Below are 16,409 nucleotides of genomic sequence, written 5' to 3'. Positions count from 1 at the left end.
AAACAATGTTGCTGTAACAAGAGTGTCATGGGAAAGACCAGGGTTTTTGATCCATTTTTTCATTTGATCCACGGTCCTTTAAGTTCTTATTTATCTTTCCTGTGTATTGGAGCAAGACAAATGAGAGTGTGGATAAGTAATGTTCTCTGTAGAGGAAAGCTGTGGTTTGGCAGCACATACTAATTGGTTTGTAGATCCTCATGTGTCCTTGATGTGAACTGTGTGGCAAAATCCCATTTACTGGTGTTTCAACTAATACATGTCATGGATGAGAGGAAGACTGACACTTTCTGTTATCTGCTAAAGAATGGTAAAAATTCAGTTTAGTCTCTTTCTATACAATCCCAACATTAAATAAATGCACTCATGTATACGTATACTATATACATTTAAATGGTTGAGTTCCAGCCGGCTACTGTGCAACACACACACTGCCTTCTGCAGAAGCTCTCAAGCCTTGTTTTTAATACCTGCAACTACTCTTTGTGGCCAGAAGAGAGCAGCACTTCCTCTAACTGTTGGAAAACAACAACTCACACATACACACACGCTTGATGATTTGTTTTAGGCCATAGCACCAGCAGTACACACCGTACAGAGTAGCACTGCAGTTTGCCAGCTTTCTTGAACGAGAAAGGTTTCGTGTTATACACAGGCTTTTCAAATTATGTGACGTGCCCTAGGTAGCCTAAAAGACACGAGGTAGTCTTTGAAGTGGAAATCTGTTTGAAATGAATACACCATATTGTTACTATATCCATATGTTTGGAGGAATTTGCTGAAACACTAAGATCAGCACTTTTGCTGTGTGTGTAGATGCTCCCCATATTCTACTTTACTAGTATTTTGATCAGAATTGTTGATTTACAGCCATCTGTAAATGTGAATCCAGTCAGACTGGTTGAAACATCACAAAACAATGAGACACAAAGTGTAAAGTGTTTTATCTGCAGTGCACTGAAAAAAGTATAAAAAATAGTACATAGTACTTAAAATGCTAATCATCACTTCAAATTGTGAGAAGAAACAGTACATATTGTTTGAAAGTTTTGCATGCTCAGATTTGATTCATCTTAATGAGTACAAAGTGTTCTCAAGTCACATTTTAGCAATATACATGCTTAAGTATTCTAAAGTACTTTTTCTAAAGTATTTGACTACAAAAGCATTTTATGTATCAAACACTGTGCAAAAAAAGGTGTGTCTGCTGATCTTTAGACGGCTGAACAGTTAGCAGCTCTGAAAGGCTTTATTTTCCAATGATGACGTTTTTGTAGCCCTTCACATGACCCAACTTGTTGCTGTCAAAGTCGACCACCAGCTTTCTCAGCCCAGAGTGGGTGGGAGTGAAGTAGATTTTCACCTTGGCATCTTCCCCAGGACCCACTGAGTAGCCCAGCCTGTGGAGTAAATATTTAAATATTACATTTGAGACACACAGTGGGAGGACATTTCTGTTAAAGCCCCCTGATTGTATAAATATTTAGATGATCAATTACAACTGACATAGCACTCATGACAGTTCTGGCTATTTATGGAGACAATGCAGATGGTTGAACTACTAAGCAGAGGAGTATAAAATACTCCATTAACAGTTTCATTATGTTTTTTTACACACAAGAGCTTTGACCAAACAGTAGTGATGATGAAATAACGGTGGACACATTATCCTTCATTAATTCAGTCATTAATGAAGTCCAAAAATTACAAGCAACACATTACATTACAAAATGCGTGATTAGATAATAGTTCTATTGTCACAGATTACTTGATTAGATTTTTGATTATGTCTTCAAAATAAGGCAATTCTATTAACTAATAAATAGCATGACTAACATAACTTACTCCTCCGTTTTGTTAATGGTGACTTCACTATTTGTTGGGGTATCTTTATAATGATTTATGGATAATGACACTTTTATTCCTTTTATATTTAAATTGAAAAGGGAGACGGACATTTAGAGTATGTGCTCCTCTTGCATTTCAGGAGCAAGTTTAAGTGTCTTTAATTAAAAATCAGCAGCAACTAAAACTTACATCATCCCACATGTTGAAGAAAACACACAGTAGTAGTTTGTGCCAGTACTGTTTTTGTGAGGACAATTTGATCTGGCCGGCTATAAATGCTGAATATAAAAAATGCATTTTAATTGTATTGATTTTTTTTTATTGTTTAAAGTGGACAGAGAGAGAGATGTTACAAAAATTGCCGTGTCTCATGTCTGCTCCTGTAGAAACAAGCTTTAGACAGAATGCTGCAGTTTTCATAGACAGAGTGTTCTAGTTATTCTTATCCAGCGGGCTCCTGTCCTGACTAAACAGGGCACATCCAGCCAGACATCTGGACGCTGCACCAAGACCAGTGCAACAAATCATAAAATCAAAGTAACGCATATCTCAGAGTCTGGAAGTCAAATGGGAGGAAATATTTACATCACACGAATTGATGATTCTTTTTAAAAGGTCAAAACAAGCCTATCTGCTGTTATTTTCAAAAAGACAGAATGAGTTGTGTTTTTGAAGTCGTTTGTTCCATCCTTTCACTGTTTTTCTCTTCTTGGTCTTAGACTGGGTTTCACCGACAAAGAGTAAATGAATCTATGATGAGTTCTAATCAAAACTTAGCAAAGCTAGATTTAAAATGACCCAAGCATGAATCCAGATTTAATATTAAACAGAGCTCTATTGCAAAATTAAAAACTAATCTCAGTTTAGTAAATTCAAGTTCACTGATGTAAACCAAATTAAATAGAGTTTATGTACAAAAAATTCTATATTATATTATTATATGTTATTCTAATTTTAGTGCTATTGGGACCTATTGGGGAAAAAACGCTACTTTTCATCTGCTCTGTGTTCCTTAACAAAACATTACATAGTTTGCTAGCTAGCGCCAAAGTTAACAAAAAGTTGCATTGTTTGCCAAGTTTGTTAGTCAGCCTGCTTAGCCAAGTCATGACGGTTCAGCAGACAAGCCCTAAATTCTCCATTGAGAAAAAGTTGTTGGCCTAAATAATCAACTGAAGTGAAATAAAGAGGAGATGCATCAAAAAACTCAACTGCGTCTAGTCTGTCCCTTAACTTTCTTGAAGAAACTTGATTATTTTTCTCAATCCTTCTCAAAAAAAGCAGCTTTTTAAAAAGTTAAACCTCCACAAGTGTAAGTTTTAAAGTTAAAAATGGATCACATCAAGTTCAAAGTTTTGGTGCAACAGAATAAAATTTAATCTAGGTTTAGAGTAAAAACTAAACTGAGTTTAAATTTAATTTTACTTAATTTGAACAATTTAAAGTTAAACCATGATTTAATTGGACTGTTGTTGTTGTTGGTACAGCCCAGCCTCAGAGAATAATGTCTGAACGATTGACTAAGCCTCCATATAAGTCTGTGTCTAAAGAAAAGAACGCATCAGTTGTGTTACAGTTTCTAATTTATGACTGGTCAGCTGGTGCTCTGTGTGTATAGAATGATTATTTATAGGGACTCATACAACCTTTCAGAGATGACGCGTCCCCCGGTGAGGTTGGCCCCCTCGATGCTGAAGCAGCAGCCCTCCAGCACCTCTGGCAGAGGGTTTTGCAGGGTGACTTCTGCAGCCAGTTTCCTGTTTTCCTTTGGTTCGCCCAGGATCTGCACAGAACAGCCACCACTTGGTGTTAGTCCATGAAAGTCTCACAGTAAGCAGTTTTGCTTGGCCAGGCTTTATTTATATATACTGTAGGCCCTTAACATTGCTTCTGTTGTCCGATCATAGTACTACCAGTAGACAAAGATTTAACATACTGCTGTCTCTTTTTTCAAGTCTATATCTCTTGCAGCAGATGATTGTACTCACTCTGACTTTGATTTCAGGGTTCTCCAGCACAATGGTTCTCACTGCCAGCGTTTGCTCTCTGGTGGTGTAGTCTAACAACAGAGCTGCCAGACGGATCAGGTTGTCTTCAGTGATCAGGTCACCGTATTTATTGTAGTTCAGCCTCAGTGGAACTCGCCTCTCTAGAAGAACACGTACAATACATTTACCACTCTCGGTGACGCTTGTTGAAAGCATTCACTTGTAAACACCACACAGTGCCTCGACTCACCTCCTCCTGGGGCAAGTTCAACGTTGAGCAAATCTTTAAAACCACAGTTCCCGCCCAGAAAGCCGTTGTAGGACACGGCGCAGGATCCAAACACCAGGCGGCACTTCTTCTCACTCTGCGTGTTGTTAGTAACCACAGCGAACACGTCAAAGTCGCAGCCATTCTTCATGTCTGATGTAACCTTGATAGTGAGGTGTAGGCCTTGATTCTCCTGCTGCTGGAGCAGCTTGTTCTGGTGGTTAGCCTTCGTGAAAGCTTTCCGCTCCTCATCAGAGCCTGGAAATATGGAAGCAACAAAATCACACACTCACACTCAAGTCTCAGATCTGACAAATTTAACTTTTGCCTTCCAGAATAGTCAACATTTATCAAATTTAACAAGACAAATGCTTCTTTATATGTGCAATATACAACATGCCAGCAAACAACTAGTTGTGGTTCAGTGGAGTTACAGCATCCAAGCTTCTCTTATGTGGTGGCTGTGCGTACATGTTTATGCACATTCATTTTTATGTATGTGCATGTTTGTGAAGGTCCCTCTCTGTTTTCCCTATTTTTAACATGGTAGCCTGGTGAGCAGCTAATATCTCCTATTACAGCACACTAAAATATGTTTCTGAAAACATTTTAGGCGATGCAGTAACAGAGTCTTGAGCCATCTTTGATCAACACTGCCTAGTTTGACAGTTTGATCTGAGTTTTTTGGGAGTCTCTGCTGGAAGCCCAAATGGCAGCTGCCTTGTAACAGTATATCTCGTATTAAAGCTAAACAGTGCGTTGGACACTAAAATATGTTTCTGAAAACATTTTAGGTGAGAAAATCAATGTAGGAACCGGTTACAACATTTCTTTTATTACAGCTAGTTTATCAGCTGAGTTTTGTGAGCAGTGTTTGTTCAGATGATACTTTTTCTCCCAACTTCATTGAGTCAACTTAACCGTGCATTTCTTTTGGTTTGAAATTCTGGTGGTCTACTTTGACCTCAAGAGCAAGTTAATGTCATATATAGCACCTTTAAAGTTGGGTTAGGGAGTTTATTTAAACATCACTGGGCAAACTTTCCATAATAACCTTTAAGCATAATGGAATTAAGTTGTCTGAGAGAAAAATACACTCATTCTCCTATTGGCTCTTTTGTCAGGCTTTAGAAAATCTGATAGGAGACTTTGGCACATCACAGGTCAGTAAGATAGCTGAATGTTGAATCTCATTCCCAAAACATCGGTATTTCATGACCCGGGAATGAGACTCACTATCTGTCTCCAGAATCGGTCACTGCACCTTTAAATAAAGCAGCATACACCTGACCTTCTTAAACAAAGGAAGTTAACTTTATGTACATTAAGAGAAACACAAATACTGACTGGGAATGTAAGAATTTACACAATGATGACCTTGAAGTGAGCTGCTGGTATGCAGAGGTGCTTCATATATACAGTAGTCAGTCAGTCATAATTTATGGTGTGTTGTATTAACATGCACTGTTCATGTTAAGGACAAACTCTAGTGGCGTTTAATTAGGTTTCTCTGCAGTATATACAGCAGTGCTCTCTACCTTCGGGGTACTTGTAGAGATGAGTGATGTCCTCTCTGGTGTCACGGCCTACACTCTTCGTGCTGATCTGCTGGCCCACGAGCGTGGTGGAAGTGACCTTCGATGTGCTGCCATCTTTTTTCTTCATGTAGGTGTTGATGTCAGCGTTGACCTCAGCAAAAACAAACGGGGCATCATACTTGAACATGAGCTCACCCTCCTTGATGGCCCTGACAGGGATGGGGCCACAGCAGTACACGCCTAACACAAGGGAAAAATGCAGAAAAAAAGATGATAGAGCAACTGTGGCGAGGATTTAACTTGATCAAAAAATGTTCTCATGGTTTTATTGGTGCAGCGAGTTTATTACCTTCACTTTTCTCCTGGGGTGTAGGGTCACTGGCCTGCCAGCCGTTAAAATCAGATTTAAGGTCAGGTCTGGTCATCCAGCTCTCCACCCAACAGTGATAATTCCTACAAATACATAACACACCACCAACACTTGACACACTTCCTGTTAAGACATATCATAACCGGACTTGTTCTGATGTCACTGCCAAAACTGAAGCAAAATGGTTGACTTCAGTGACGTCACAGCTACACCTCTACTGTGTTAATCTACTGTGAGGGTTAGTGTCAAAATTATTGACATGTTCAATCAAATACTTAGAAATGACATATAATCAGTTAACATGACTTTTGTAAACGCATTCCTGCTATTCATCTTTTCTTTTTATTTAACCATTCTTTACTGCACATTATAATACAGTGACCCTTGAAAAAAGCAGTTAATGAGTGACCAACAATTATGATTCATGTAGTAAAGCATTATGAGTATTTATGAGTGTGTATAATTATAATTATACAGTACTAGAAGGAGATCTGCATGCATTGTAAGTATGATTAAAATCCATTATAAATATGGGCATCATAGACAGTGTTAACAAATCTTTCATTTATTTTATGATCACACTGCCATACTTGAGGTATAGCACAAAAATTAAAATGTCAGAATTCACAAATTAAGGAAATATGTTGATTTGCATGAACAATTTTTCTCTGTCATATTTGAACGCTTAACACTTTAACGTTTCTTACTTTTACTTTCAAATAATTCACAGTAGTCCTGTAATATGTAATAATATCTTTTTCTTCAGAATATATAATATTACAACATTGAAAGTACATTGAAACTACACAGCCCTGCCTCCTACTGTAGTATTACATACATAAAGTGTATTAGTTCTTACCAGATCATTTCTCTGGACTGAATGAGATCTCCATTTTCATTGATGAAGCGTTCAATCACCAGGTTGCTGTTGGTGTCGTGGGCTGACAGATAGTTGGTGATGACTCGGCAGGGGATGCCAAGGGCTCTGGAAACTAACAGAGTATAAAAATAACTCACATGAGTACTGCAAGACTAAGAGGAGGAGCAAAATGTATATGGTTACAGTGCGTTTACATATATGGTGTTATGTTGTGTCTGTTTGAAACAAATCAAGTGTGTTTTCCAGTGATAGGCTACAAAGCTCCACTTCGCCCTATCTTACTTGAACAGGCCACTGCAGCAAACACCCAGCACTGTCCATAGCGAACAGGCTGACAGGCTTGTGTGTCCCAGTTGTGCAGAATCTCCACACTGCCCTTCCAGAACATGGGGCTGACACCGCCTTCATAACCATCCGTCCATTTTCCCAGCAACACCCCTTTGTCGTCATTACAATTCACCTAAGAGGCAGAAGGACGGGGTGGACATTTTAATACATATGCATTCCAAGCTTTGTTTTATATCACACACACTAATCAATCAATCATTCAGACTTAATTTATATAGTACAAGACATATACCAAATGCAGCTCCAAGTGCTTAACACAGAAAGAGCTAAAAAGTGCACAAGTTTAAATAAAAACATTTGAATGAATATTAAATGAATAAAATAAAAATAGGGGGTAAAAATAACAGTAAAGTCCAAGTAAAAATCGACAAAGATAAAGGACAGACTTAAAAGGTGTTTCTTTTAAAGACATTCAGACTCTCTGTTAAAGGTGACATCTCTGTAGCTCTTAGACCTTAGTCTTAGGCAGACAAGTAGACCAATCAATTCTAAAGCTAACAGGTAGTCAGTTCAGCAATTTTAAAACAGACGTGATGTTTGCACTCCTCCTGGAGAACATGACAAGAGTCAAATCTACTGGTAATAAAGGCTTGCACATGTTTTGCTGTATTGCCCTGTGAGAGGAGCAGGCCAGTGATAAAGGGCAGATTTTGTCGTATTTCAGATGAGGGCATTGAAACTTAAATTAGAATCTATGATGAGATTTAGATTTTTAGCCTGGTGCCTGGGTTTCTTAATTGAGCCAAAAGAAGTTCTGAGCCATCAAGCATTATTGTCCAAAATACACCTGTGGACATCATCAAATCTCTTTCTGTTTCTAAACATAAAAGTGGATGCAGATCTCAGAAATGAACATGACTTACCATGGCACTTAGCACTCTGGAAACATAGATGGGATTTCTCCTCCCTGAGCAGTCTTTGCCAGGATTCCTCAGATATTTAGGATTCATATCCAGAATCCTCAGACAGATATCCAGGATCCCACTTTCAAACTGTACAAAAAAAAAAACAGGTATTACTGCTGATTAGGTGCCAGTGATAGAAGTACAGAGGTGGAAAAATAATCAAAAGTGAGATCCAAGGTTTAACCTCCTCTTTGAAAACATGTCAATAGAAGCAGGTGTGAACTGCATATTAAATTAGCTGTGCAGTTCTGCCAAACTGTAAAGCTCTGCAGCTGCACAAGTGATGAAGTGTTAGTGCCAGGCTAACTGTATCAGAAAAGGTTGAAAACATTCATATTAACACTCCTCTCACTTTATCAACCCAGACTGTCTGCAGTCAGATATAAATATCTCACTTAATTTCAGTGTCAAATGTTCAGACACAACTGCATGTTTGCAGTTACGTAAAACATGATAAATCACTTGATAAGTGAATATTTTCCTGTTATCAGAAAAAATGAATAATAGATTCCACTCTGGCACAATGCTCGCCTGGTTGACTGCAGTACATGTGTGAGATGAAGTGATGCTGACAGCGTTGGTGTTGGTGTTGGTACCTGGCCAAAGTTCCAAGGAGTTGGTATGGGATGTTTGTAGTTTCCACGAAAGATGATTCCATCTTGAGATAAGACATACTCTGCCAAACTCTCCTCATTGTCCATGTATACTGCATCTCCTGTTGCCAAGATACATCACAAACATACAATGGATGTCCTAAGGCATGACCTGAGTGGAACATGACTGGCATAGTATTGGTCCTTATTGTTGGAAACTAACAAATACCCTCAAGGCGATGGTTTATCCATAGAATTTTAATTTAAAGAAATAGTTTGCCTTTTGAAAAAACACTTATTAGCTTTATTGCAGAGAACAAGATGAGAATATCAATACTACTCAGATATAACTGTTCCCTAAATGTTAAAGGGATGGTTCAGATCTTTTAAGTGAGGTTGTATGAGGTACTTAGCCATAGTTTGTGTGTTACCTATAGTTCTCTGTTTACAGAAGCAGCAGGAGTACCAGTGTACGAAACAAAGCAATGTGTGCTTTGGACAGGGTTGACCGCAAAATGTGTTAATCAAACACCTATCTATCTATCTTTAAGTGTGCACTATATTTAGAATTTTTTTTTCACCAGTTTACTTTGCTGTCAGACTGCCTCTTCTGATGGGAAACCACCATTATATAAGACAAATATCACTCTCACCAAACCAGACAATAGTTATGACCTCAGTGAACCCAAACTAACCCTTTAAAACACCAAACAAGCTAACATCTCAAGCCATCAGCAGACCAGCAACTTCTAAGCTCAACAAGGTAAGTTAGTATTTTTGTTAAAGGAGTCTGTACAACAGGAGTTTTCACTGGAAAAGAACATCTGATGGCAAGGTAAACTATTCTAAATATACAGTACACTGAAACTGATATTGATTTTGTAGATGGACCTTTTCTGGGTGGCTAAAGTATTTTTTGCTGCTGACCTTGTCCATGGCAGTACATTGCTTAGCTTGCATCCTCATATTCCCGTCTGCTTCATCAAACTGGGATCACCATCTACTGTAGCTAATACACTGACTATAATTAAGTACCTCATATAACTACACTTCAAAAAATCCAAGCTATACCTTTAAGTTAGAGCCAGAAGGGCATTAGCTTGTCTTTGCATAAAGACTGAAAACAGGACCTGGCTCTGTCCAAAGGTAACAAAATCTGCCTCATGACACCTACTAATTCATTAATCAACATGTTATGTCTCGTGACTTCAAGATATCAGAAAATGATTACTCTTGGCCAATAAATAATCTAAAAGTAACCCCCTTAAAAATCATTTTTGCCCTTAACATTAATATTAGCATGCAAAATATACAACATGTTTATTAATGAGCTTTAGAGGTGCCGGGTGGCAGAATTTTTTACCTTTTGACAAAGCCAGGCTAACTTTTCCCCACTGTTCCCATTGTTTATGCTAAGCTAAGCTAACTGGCTGTTTGCTGAGAGTGGTACTAATCTTTTCATTTGACTCTGTGCAAAAAAAGCAAAAAGTAATACTTCCAAAAATGAACTATCACTTAAAAATCATACAATCAGTGAACTAAAATTTCCACTATTCCTCTGTATAATGCTTTCAGCACTGCTCCTGAATAGCTCCTGTCATTAGCCCACTGTGGAATGAAACCTGACCATCAAAGCACTTCAGCACTATAGCCTACGATTGCCACACAAGATACACTACATAACAGCTTGATGTATAGTCTGTTTACCCACCTGTGCACCAAGGGTTAAAGAGCAGGATAAACTCAATCCGTCCTGACTGCCCCAGGGTCAGGGTGTAGCGACCTATCGGTGCATCAGGAGCAGAGCAGATGGACAGAGCCACCATGTCCCCGGGGGGGCTGGTGACTGTGGCACTCCAGCGGGAGGTGTCAATGTTGGAAGACAGACCAAAGGCAGCCCTGGTGCCATACTGCTCAGACGGCTGAGGACCTGCATGTAACAGTGAATACGGTTAGAGACCTGAGACTTGAGGGAAACAGCCAAGAGATTTTAGTGAAACATTTGTGCCAGAGTAATGGAAGTTCACAGGGTTCACTGTTTTCCCAGCCCTGCCTAAATTTAGTCCAAACATCTCTGGAATCTCATCTCATGCATGGACAGCATAACTGTGTAATGGTACCTAATTACTGTATAACCAAAACTGATTGGGGCTCAAGTCTGTGCAACCCCGGTTCAGTTACATAAAAATCAGTTGTGCTCACTTCAGCCCAAAGAGTAAATTCCTTCACATCTTCCTAACATCACAGCCAACTAAACCAAAGGCTGTTTTTTTTTGATTGCTTCCTTCTCTTTGGGTGGGATTAATGGTCTTACTTCAATCCATTAAAATATACTTGACTTCCAAAGGTTGTTAATGTTATCTGTGATTATACACATGCTTTCCTGTTGGCAAGCAGCACTTCCTGTTTAAACAGTTGATGGGGAGTAACAGCTGTCTTATCATAGTCCACATGAAAATTTTTATCCAAATATGAACTGAGGAGGAGACAGATAGTTGACAGTGTTTTCTTTGGGTATTCCGAAGGCGAATACTTCAAAATACAATATGTGGGGCTCCTCTGGGCCATTAACACCCTTAGAGAAATAAGGGAAGGGCATTGATGAACATTGGAAAAACCAACAGAACATCTTACAGCCACTGTAAGTTTGCTCATTGAGAAGCCAATAGCAATTTCACATACCACTCAACAATGGAAACGCACTTCCTTTTCCTTTCCACAAACTTTACCGCTACTTTCCCCTTTAATTTTTAAAATCACAATAGGTTGCAAAGAATGTAATGTCAGCCGTAACACACAGTGGGTTATTGTGACCCCAACTTCCTGAAATACCACAATGTTTTCCTTCATCCTTTGTTCAGAGTTATTATGACTCAGGCTGGGTATTGTTTAAAAAATATTTTGATACCTGTACCAATACCATTAAAGTGATTTAAGTGATATTACTGGTATTTAAAAATCACAAATTTTGAGAATAGAAGCTGTTCTGAAGTGTGTTGGTCCTGCATGGCAATGAACACTTCTATATCTGTTGCCAGACAGTAGCAGGAAGAACCGGCTGTGGCTGGCATGATTGTAGAAAAGGAGTAGCACCTGTTTCTGCCACAAAATTGAGAGAGCTGACTCCTGGTTGGTAGGTTCCAGAGCGAAGGTACAGGCTGATTGAGAACGGTTGGCCTCTCCTGACGATCAGACGATCAAAACCATTGAGATCAGTGCGATGGTCACTGTTGTTGAACTCACACTCCAGGTTCCAGCGATCAATGTCCAGAGCTGTAAAGAGGAGAGGAAAACTAAAAACACATCGAACATCACCCCATAAAAGTATGTATTACAAATCTTTGAAATACACAACATAGATGCAGAACAAGCATCGTCTTATAGATGTAGAAGTATTTAAGTTACCATCTTTTTAACAAGGCCATACCTCGAGAGAAATGTGTTACTTGTTAACAGTCAATACTAGAATTGTTTTGATTAGTGGATTAATCGATTATTAATTAACTACTACATTAATCATCAGCCATTCTGATAAATGATTATTTGTTTTGAGGAAGAAAGAAAGAAAAATGTGGCTTCTAAGATGTGCATATTTTCTGGTTTCTTTATACTTCTATGACAGTAAATCTTTTTTGTGGACAAGACATTTGAGGATGACACCTTGGGCTCTGGGAAGCACTGATCAACATTTTTTATTTACATTTTCCTGACATTTTATGGACCAAACAGCAATCGAGAGATCAGGAAAAATGATGATGAAGATAATCCTTACTGACAACCGTTGTCAATACCAGCACTTCAAGCATATTCTTAGTTCTTATTTAAATTTAATAGGAGGATTGTGTATATGTTTATGGAGCACTTCAAATGCCACAACATAGTGTTGGTGAAGTTGTTAAACTTACAGCTGTGTATAGGATACAGGATGTTGTATAGAATTTACAAGTTTCAACAATTACTTATAACTTTTTAATGGATGACTTGTGGTGAATTTACAAGAAAACGGTGGTTAACTGGAGTCTGGATTTCTTCATATTGTGCCTATGAATGTGTTTTGATAATTTCTAAACGTGAACAGCTTTCCTAGTTTGACTAAATTAACTTTTATAATGACTTTATTTCCAGAATGATTTGTTTAATAGTGAAATGTCAAATGTTTGTATGTGTTTACTATTTGATCGTCAAAGCAAATACCGTGGACTGGAATAAAACTATGGGCTGCAGGACACTCAGTGGTTTATGGTAGGATAATTCTGTCTCACAGCGCTCTCTGTATGGATTTAACAAGAGGTAAACACAGACAGACAGAAAGTCACTCCCTGTGAAGTGTGCAAACACACAACCACTCCTTTTCCCCAAGGCGCACTGTGACTAAGAGAATCCCACCCTCTGATTTCCTGTTTGGTGGAAAAGTTCAGGTCTTCCTATATAATGCATCCATGGTGCTTCTTCTGTCTGGCTGGGCTGCTCCCAGATCTGTCAGGAGGTTAACCTCTTCCCATACATGAGGCGGAGGTGTCATGGCTTGGCTGGACTCGAGCAAACATAGACTAAGCCGCCAAGACTTCCTGCTGTTTTACACAATGTCCATGGGGGATCATTCATCGGTATTTCTCTGATGTTTTACTGAACTTGACCTCAGTTCACCTTATAATTGAAGACATTTTAGTGTAACTAATTGGGGCAAATGCCTTAAAGATGGCAATGCTACCTATTCTGAGACAGCTGGAGACTGTACTCAAAGATCATGACGGCTTTGCTGTACAAACAAGATGTTAAGCTCACATTTGATCATTGTAAATATAAAATAAATGTCAGAATTGGAGCTCAGCTGAATTTTAACAGTTTGTTGAGGAGCCATCTGGAGCAAGAAATATCATTTGGGTCCAACACAGCCAGATTTATTTTCACTTTTTCCATCACTGTAAAGAATTATACAGAAACTTAGTGTCAACAAATCTTTTCTCATCAGATTAATGTAAATATACAAGTTTTTGTTTTCAGATGTAAGTAATTTAAGCTTAAATTTTGAAATGAGTTGAATGAATTTACTGTAGAGTTCAATCAAATAATTAAATGAAGTTTCTAAAGAAACACGATAAGCATCTTAGCAGACTTCCCAGCATGCACTGTTTTTAGAACACTCCTGAGAGCTTTCTTTTTTTATAGCTGAAATATATAAAATAAAGAATAAAGAAAATATATATGATGAAAGCAAATTAGTTTGTAATGTTTGTCAGTTTGACTGAACACTTGTCGGTTCAACTTAATATCTTAAGCCGATTTTTTCTCAAGTTTATTTGACTAGAAAAGTTTATTTGTTTTAAGTCGTTAAAAAAAATACCTCAACTTCTCTTTGTCTTCAGTCAACTTAAAATTTTAAGGCTGCCCGAACACTAACTTTTTAAAGTTAAAAGAGTTTTACTGTACTTGCACCTTAAGTGAGGAGAGTCCAGTAAAGCATGATCCTGAACTTACACAATGTGAAATCAATTACAAATTATATAAAAACATATCAATGTCTGTGAAGCAAAACCTTCAGAAATAACACACTTTACTGGTGCAGTGGGAAACTGATGTCATCCTCTCCGCTGTGATTTGAGGGTCTTTGTGGCTACATATTTGATTAAGAAGAAAATTCATTTTGATTTTCTTCCAATGCAACAGCACGTGTCGACTGAGGTGAAGCAGTTGGGGTATAGCTGATGGTATGTGTCTATGGTGTAGAGCCAAACTTAACACATTTTACTGTAGCTTGGAATTTAATCAGAACAATTACATAACTCATAGTAGCACAGTGCTCTAATATGAAATGCATGGGCCGAGATTCCTCAGCCTTGACCCTGCCTGATTCACTAACCTTTACACACTGTACTGTACTGTACACGCCCACGCTTCTCTCCCACTTTACCAACCATGACCCACACAGCACAGAGGGACCGTCTCAGTAAGCAGCACTAGGGGCTGGCCAGCAAAAGCCTTATAAGGAAATTAAAACAAAATCTAACTGGTGTGAACAGGGTGGTAGCTGGTACAGTAAACACTATTTTAATCCTGGAAAAATAAACATGCATCAGAAGTGAATGGAGTTTTCAGTGTTGCAGGTAACACCCATGCTAACACAGACACTTGGAATGTCTAACAGATGGTAAACAACTGATTAATCAATGTGCTGTTTATTCCGCAGGCAAATTCTGGCGTTTTTGTTCATTATTGTATTTGTGTGTAATGCATACCTGCTCCAACATCACTAACATCCTGTCACTATATACCACATGGCAAAAGCTTTTCTGTTATGACTTCACACTAGTCTGCTCCAGTACACATGATTTCTGTTAAATACACAGTCACAACTTTTTCTATCATATGATGTCCAACAGCCCTCCACATGCTACACATATTGCCTACACAGAAAAACATGAAGGCAAATAACAATTTCAACCTTTAGAGGTGATTTATAAGATACCAGGAGGTTTTACTGCTTTCTTGTCCGGGATGTTTTGAAGGGCTTTAAGCAAACTATTTGTAGGGTGGCGTGTGTGCGCCTATAAAGATAGCTGCAGTTAACTGGTGGAGGCAACAGCTGCTCTGAGCTGCTCTTACAAGGGTTAAGGTCTCAGGGGAATGATCATCTGCTCAAACACAAAGGTGAAACATTTTTTAGATGCACTGCGCTTCATGAACATGTGCTTGACAGAGTTACTCCTGCAGCACTGAATTCAGCTGACATTGGGCGATGATATGTGCAGGCTGTGATAGCCTTTGCCTCCTTTAGTTATTTTCCGTCTGCAGCATGCTTAGCGAGACCTGTGTGTCCTAGAGTGAGTGAAAGTTTGCTCTTTCTGGTCATTCACTTCATTAAACAGTAACCAAAAATCATCACAAACATCCATATTAGGAAACAGTGGGAAGAAAACATCAAAGCAAAATCCTTTGGGAACAGATAAATACAGATTATGTCACAATGAATAAACCCAAGAAGTGAACTAGAAATACTGTTTAAGAATACAGTTACTAGTATACTTGTACTTTTTTGCACAATTTAAAGTATATTTAGGGTGTACTTTAAAAAAAAGGTATACTTCAGAACAGAGGTTATTAAGTTTAAATTCAGTCTACTAAAACAAGCATATTAGTTCTGCAATACTTGGCATTTCAGTGTACTTACAAGAAGTGCACTTTATTGTAAGTGTATTGTAAACTCTACATGTTAAAAAGTATACTAAATTACAAATGCTTAAAGTCTGCTTTACAGTAGTAGCATATTTATTTTTCACAGGGAAACAATAAGTATTTTAACAATCCAGCTATAAACTATTACCCAGCTACCCTGTTACTGTAAATGGCAAATGCTTTCCACTAATTAGTTAAATGCAGTTCATGATTGTTTCAAAATAAAAGTCTTCAAGGTATCACTTACCTTGAGCCATGTCTGCTGCTGTGTTTCTTTGTGTTTTCACTGAGTCTCCAATTCAGAGGGGAGTAATTGTGTCTCTCTTCGCCCTTATCTGGCTTTTATTTGTAGTCCTCCTCGCGCCAGTCTGGTCAGGGTGATGGTGGGCGGGACGCGACCCTCCCCTAAAACGAACGCACCCCTTTCCGCGTGAGCTCAGTCGCACACGTGTGTTGTAGCCTGTGTGTGTGTGTGTGTGTGTGTGTGTGTGTGTGTGA

General features: G+C 38.5%; 1 protein-coding gene across 1 annotated transcript; it reads right to left on the bottom strand.

Moving 5' to 3' along the window:
- Positions 1 to 1,242: 1,242 nt before the first annotated feature.
- Positions 1,243 to 16,311, bottom strand: tgm2b (transglutaminase 2b). The gene is made up of 13 exons (XM_084730455.1): positions 16,159 to 16,311; positions 11,832 to 12,011; positions 10,450 to 10,668; positions 8,742 to 8,860; positions 8,104 to 8,232; positions 7,175 to 7,352; positions 6,872 to 7,004; positions 5,992 to 6,095; positions 5,643 to 5,882; positions 4,087 to 4,362; positions 3,837 to 3,997; positions 3,495 to 3,631; positions 1,243 to 1,400 (listed from the first exon to the last, which is right to left on the bottom strand). Exons 1-13 carry the CDS (start codon positions 16,166 to 16,168, stop codon positions 1,250 to 1,252), a joined length of 2,037 nt encoding a protein of 678 aa, XP_084586581.1. The 5' UTR covers positions 16,169 to 16,311; the 3' UTR covers positions 1,243 to 1,249.
- Positions 16,312 to 16,409: the final 98 nt, after the last annotated feature.

The sequence above is a fragment of the Lutjanus erythropterus genome, chromosome 2 (assembly GCF_056507025.1).
Source record: "Lutjanus erythropterus isolate fLutEry1 chromosome 2, fLutEry1.hap2, whole genome shotgun sequence".
Taxonomy (NCBI): domain Eukaryota; kingdom Metazoa; phylum Chordata; class Actinopteri; order Lutjaniformes; family Lutjanidae; genus Lutjanus; species Lutjanus erythropterus.
Note: the sequence above shows the minus strand (reverse complement) of the source record. Positions and strands in the feature narration are given on the sequence as shown.